This window comes from Teleopsis dalmanni, chromosome 1, assembly GCF_002237135.1.
Source record: "Teleopsis dalmanni isolate 2A chromosome 1, ASM223713v2, whole genome shotgun sequence".
In the NCBI taxonomy this organism is placed as follows: domain Eukaryota; kingdom Metazoa; phylum Arthropoda; class Insecta; order Diptera; family Diopsidae; genus Teleopsis; species Teleopsis dalmanni.
The window spans coordinates 104,105,930-104,112,018 of NC_051846.1; the positions used below are offsets into that span (position 1 = coordinate 104,105,930).

The following is a 6,089-nucleotide window of genomic DNA, read 5'->3' on the forward strand; positions in this document are numbered from 1 at the left end:
GCATCTGTGGCATCTAAAATCTTTGTTTTATTTTTTTTATCGCACTAACTGAAGATTTTGATGTGCAGTATTTTTTTGAAATCGATGTAACCGATGATCCACTTTCTAAACTTCTAATCAAGTCATATAATGATTACATAATGTAAAACTTTTCGCTGCATTGTAATGCTGACTGATAAAAGCAGAAATTGATTTCTATATATTATTTGTAAGCCTTTGAACAAAAATATAAAACCAAGAATAAACATTTTTAGTTGTTCACGTAATTGAATCATCACCTCGTTCACGCTATAGAATACCACGTGCTAAATTTTTCGACGATTTTTTGTTCACATAATGGGGTGTTTACTTAATCGAGCATTCATATAACCGAGCATATACTGTATAATTATTTTATTGGTTCATGGTCGGTAAAAATATCGAATTGTTGTCTGTAAAGATAAGGAAGATAATATTTAGTTCTCCATACTATCACAAGAAGTTATTTTTCTATAATAAAATAGTTTTGTTCTTGACCTATAACACTTTTTATGTAAAATTAAATATGTCGGAGATATAAGCAATCAAAGATGAATTTTATGGAAAAAATCGTTATTTTCCAATTCTTGGGGCTCTTGGGGCACCTTTTCCACTTATCTAATTGAAATAAAATTTAAGATTAATTTTTTAATAAAATGAACTGACTGGGGGTGCTGTCAACCGATTTTTCGAAAAAAATTTGCCCATATACCTTAATGGCACCCTAATACACAAGGTTTGTGTACAACAAATTTTTTTTCTTTTTAAATTAAGTGCAATCGGTGTAGGCATTAATCGATGATTATTGAACAATCCTAAATGTTTTTTGAGAATTATATTTACATTTTATTTAATTAAAAAAAATTTAATTTAAATATTTTTACTTTCACCACTTATACACATCAACTACTTAAGTTTAGTTAAAAAAAAAAATTAGGGGTTCCCATGCGAATCTCATTAATTATTTTATTTTATCCGTTAATTGTGTAAATGGCAATTTATTGTGTAGTAAAATAATATTTTAACAACTGAATTATTACCAACAGCATTGAAGTATTTGCTTTTTTATTACGCTACATTTCGCTCTAATGTCTCAATGTGAGTTTACCAAAATTGGCAATGTTTGCTTTATTTTCCGTGTGCAACACGAGATGTTTCAAAGAATTGGCGGTGGCTTTCACCAGCCCTACATAATGTGGTGCACATAAAAGTTATTTCCTATTTTGCAGCATATGACACCAGCTGTAGCTTGAGTATGAGTAGTGATGTAAGCATTTGTAACCCAACAATTATTTTTTAACTAATTTAAGCAGTTGTAACTCAAACTAAACACAGAGAAAATTATAGTTTACAAACCATCGAATTATGCATTAATCAACAATAAATATTAACGCGATAATTCGCAAAACACTAAAATTGTTCACGCTGTGCTGATAAAATTATGAAGCCAAATACTAAACACTTTCTTCTGTGCAATAATCAATAGAAAAAGCTAATGCATATGTATGTTAATTGTACTTTTCGTTGGTAAATCATGGTGGTACCGATAGGCAAAACGGAAATGTAAACATGTGTCACTAAATATTAGTGTGGTAGTATGCAAAATGAAGTGTGGTGTGAACTGCAACTCATTTATTATCAATTATTTATTAATATTAAACTGCAACTCATTTATTATTAATTATTTATTAATATTAATTTTAACATTATTATTTAATATAGCATCCACTGAGTATGCTTGTCTAAGATTGAATGTGTACTTATGCTCCGCTTCATAAGCTTAGAGCTAAACTTAACATACAATAATAGCTTACGCTAGCACTTATTATGTATCTAAGGGAATGGTAAAGCATGCATACATAATATCTTATCGCACATAGCGTGGTTTTAAATAACATGAAAGCATTGCTGCTTCATGTGTGCTTAAGCAACAGGAATGTGCTGGCCAGGCATAATTCATGTAGCTGTGCATTACAAAGTAAATTATATAGTCTTTTTAGACTATTTAGCAACAAAGTATATTTATTGAAGTTGCTTTATTTATGTAAATGTATGCATACTACAGAAGAACAACTAATTAATGTTAATAATAATAAATATATATACCAAATAATTGAAATTACTTATTATTAATTTTTGGGACGACCGCGAAATTAGCCTCTATAATTTCTTTTCGATTATTAGTGGTTATTTGTGGTGAAAAAGTTATTAATCGGATGTTACAAAACAACTTTCCATTTTGCTATATGAGAGGATTAAGTACTGTAAGGACGGAAATTTTTACACCAAATTTCTGTTTACATATTTATACTAATATTAAAGTCACTCATATTTATTTTATTAATATATTTAATATTAATAATCAAATAATTTTACAAAATTATTATTAAAATTTTAATTTCATTAATTAGTTATATTTATTTATCTAAGCAAATTTTATTAAATTTAAATGTAAAGTAAATATAAAAGTAAATGTAACAAACATTTACAAACAACAAGAAATGTCAAAGCATGAAAACTTTTCTTGAACACAACACAAACTACACAAGAAAAGCACAAAAATCCGAAAAAAAGTAACATAAATACAGCAAAAAGATCAAAGCTCCGGCATATTTTATATAAAAGAACACGCATTTGATATGATCGGGGACTTGGATTTTCACTTTGAAAGTGACAAGTACGCTGGATTATTCACTGGTCCATTAAACCAAAACCTGGCTCATTCAGCCAAAGTAGTATAGACCTAACCCATTCGGTCAAATTATTAAGTTATCATTTTTTTTCTTTAATCTGGCTCATTCAGCGAAATTATTATATTTTTTAGTACAGAGCATCCGTCGTTTACGAAAAGGAGAAGAGAAGTCCAAGACGCCATGCGGTCCTGCCAGGTGTCTTCTCAACACATAAATCAAAGCCAACCGCAGAAGCATCGTTATCTTATACAACAGTGATCTCGTGTACAATTCATGTATTCAGGAAACAAGGAAACACCTCTATAATATATTCACGCGCGATACTTTCGATCTTTGTCAAAAATATTTTCTTCAAGTTATAAAAATATTTCTTTTTGTTTATATACGTAAAGATTTATTTGAATTATAAACGTATTTTGTTTGATACGTATTTTTTTTTGTTTTTTTTTTGAGTAAATAAAGGATCACCGAATATAAATTTTATTGTTACGACCCTGGACGACGGCTAAGGATACCCCACCAAAAATTATATTTTTGAACGTCACCCCAAAAGTGTCGTTACAGTACTTAGACCTATTGTATGGCTATCGGTTGTGATTTCGTTTTAATATAATAAAAATGTTTTTCGCTTCAATATTATTAATATAACATTGCCTAATTAAAGAAATTATAAAAATTTTTATACCAAATTATAAAATTTGGTATAATTATAAAAGTTAATTCTAACAAATACCGCATATGCAATACATAAAACATATTGTTTAATTTTATTCATATCACATTTGTATATAAAGTCTATTTCAGAAAGCACTCATAATGTACAAAATATTACTGCTAGCCTATATATACCAGAAGATGTATCCATTGAAATTTCTCCTGAACAAGATTACTCTGCACAACCATCCGAGAATAATGTAGTGCCATCGTTAAATAGAAGTGAAACCAGGAATCAAATTATAAACGAAATTAGTCCTGAAGTACGAGCGGCACTTGGAGATTTAGTTGTTCCGGATGGTGTAGATCCATCTTTTTTGGCAGCATTACCAAGTGAAATGCGAGAGGAGGTAATCCAAGAACATTTAAGAATGCAACGTAGCCGACAGAGAGCGCAACAAAATGCAATTCAAGTTGCTCATGACTGTATACTTGAAGTTAATCCAGAATTTCTAGCCGCATTGCCTCCAAATATCCAGTCAGAGGTACTATTACAACAAAGAATAGAACAACAAAGGCAAGCAGCACAATCTGTTAATCCTGATGATCCCGTAGATGCTGCCGCATTCTTTCAAAATCTGCCAGATTCTTTAAGACAAACCGTAATTATTTAAAGTAATTTTTAAAATGAATTGTTTTTAACATATTTTAAATAGATTTTAACTGATATGGAAGAATCACAAATGGCTAGTTTGCCACCGGATCTTGCAGCAGAGGCGCAAAATTTACGGAGAGAGTGGGAATCCAGAAATAATAGTCGTTTCGATAATTCACAATCAAATACACTCAGTAAGTAAATTTTTAAAACTAATTTTTTAAAATAGTGTTTTTATTTCCCAAATTCTCAATTAAACAAAAAAATAAAATAACAATAATAATGTTAGTTTATGGCAACTCTTTTTTATAGTAATGTATAGAGAATTAATGTATAAGCGGTAAGTTTATGATAATTGTGAAAACACCAAACTAAGCACCCCTTAAATTATGTTTTTGAATTTAGTGTTTTGTGCTAAAGAAGTGATAATTCTTTTTTAATTAAATTTCGTTACTTTACTGAAATTATTTATAATTTTTTGATTAAATTATAGGGATCCACTCTATACTGACAAGTCTATATCTTACAATCTACATATCACTTAAAATTGGCATTGATATCCTTTCAATTTATTTAGTTTCATTTCTAGAACTTTAATGTAGTATGGCTAATTGTATAAATATATTGCTATGGGATATATTATTCAGTTCAATGCAGAATGTAGTTTCATTAATAAACAGCAGCAACTTCCACTTAAACGACTTCTGACTATATGTAGATGAAAACATAACAATAAATTTTCTGTAGAAATGTAAAGAATGTAAAGAACATAGTTAACATATCTTGAAGTTGACCTGACAAGATTTGAAATGAAACTGTGTCACAATAATAAGCCTTATACTTTCAAGAGACATTAAGTGAATCATTAATGCTAACGAAATATTTATTTATTTTATCAATAGCACTATTAGCACGATTATTCCAAAATTTAGTGCTGCGTTGTGCCCCGTTAAAAAGCATTCCGTAAAAAAATTGGACGGTCTTTGGATTAATTATTTCCAATTTCTTATTCCGCTAATTACTTTTTGATATAGAAGCACACTTTATTTTAGTTAGTTTCAATGCAGTTTGTTTTCAATTAAATACTTTGTCAATACATAAAAATTTAACTTTCTTCGTAAATTGTAGAATGTTCCAAGGTGGAAATGGTACTATCCTAACTTGGAGTGTACACCTATCTTCTCTTATAAGTGTCGTTGATAAATCCTAAGTTGCTGTAAACCATTTTGTACCTCTGTTTGGTACACCACATGTCTAGCTTTGAAATTTTTTTAAAAATATGTGAAAGTGATTAATTCAATGTTTCTTTTTTTTTTGTTACTTAGTTTGATATCTTAATATTATAAAAATACGAATTTCGAACAGTTTTCATCTGTCCATGAGTTTACCTGGTCAATAAATAATAAATAAAAAGTATACAAAAAAATGTTTTTTTTTAATCAAATGAAAATTAAAATAAACAAAAATAAAAACTAATTTATTTGTTAAAACATGTGTTCACAAAAGTCCAAATATAATTTTCGTGATTTTTGCCGGCGCCGTAGTAACAGTTACTTGCCACCAGACGCCGGCGAAAAAAGGCGTGTGCTGAACCACACGCTGGGTCCCATAATGCTATGATGATGAAACAATGCAATACAAATGTTTGCCTTAGATAATGAAATAAAATGAGACTAATCTCTCTGATGAATAACATACTCTTCTGATTTACTTAATCTTGTGTTTTTTACTATGTATAATAGTAAAAAGTCTATTTTAAAATTTGATTGCTGGTTGAGTTAGTATGAATTTGATTGTTTTATACAGGGCTTACATTTGTTCATGCAAAAAGTTCTGTCGTCATTTTTTTACGGTTAATAAAATTATAATGTCGTGCCTAAGATATCTAAGAAATCAGGAACTATTGCATATTATTGACAATTGAAGCGAAGATGACTCAGTAGTGCCAAGTGACACGCTGCTAACTATTGAATAATAATGTTTGCCACCTGATAATGTTGCTGGTGAATCGGACAATGAAATGATTGACGATGATGAAATATCAACAAACATTACAGCGACTTTTGTGT

At 29.3% G+C, this 6,089-nt stretch overlaps 1 protein-coding gene across 1 annotated transcript in view; it reads left to right on the forward strand.

The window, feature by feature from the left end:
- The window catches only part of LOC119664073 (E3 ubiquitin-protein ligase HUWE1), a 99,772-nt gene extending 95,550 nt beyond the window's left edge, over positions 1-4,222 (forward strand). Inside the window, exons 13-14 of the mRNA XM_038073635.1 lie at positions 3,506-4,027; positions 4,082-4,222. Of these exons, the coding sequence (XP_037929563.1) occupies positions 3,506-4,027; positions 4,082-4,222 (663 nt within the window). The remainder of the gene's footprint in view (positions 1-3,505; positions 4,028-4,081) is intronic.
- The last annotated feature ends 1,867 nt before the right edge of the window (positions 4,223-6,089 follow it).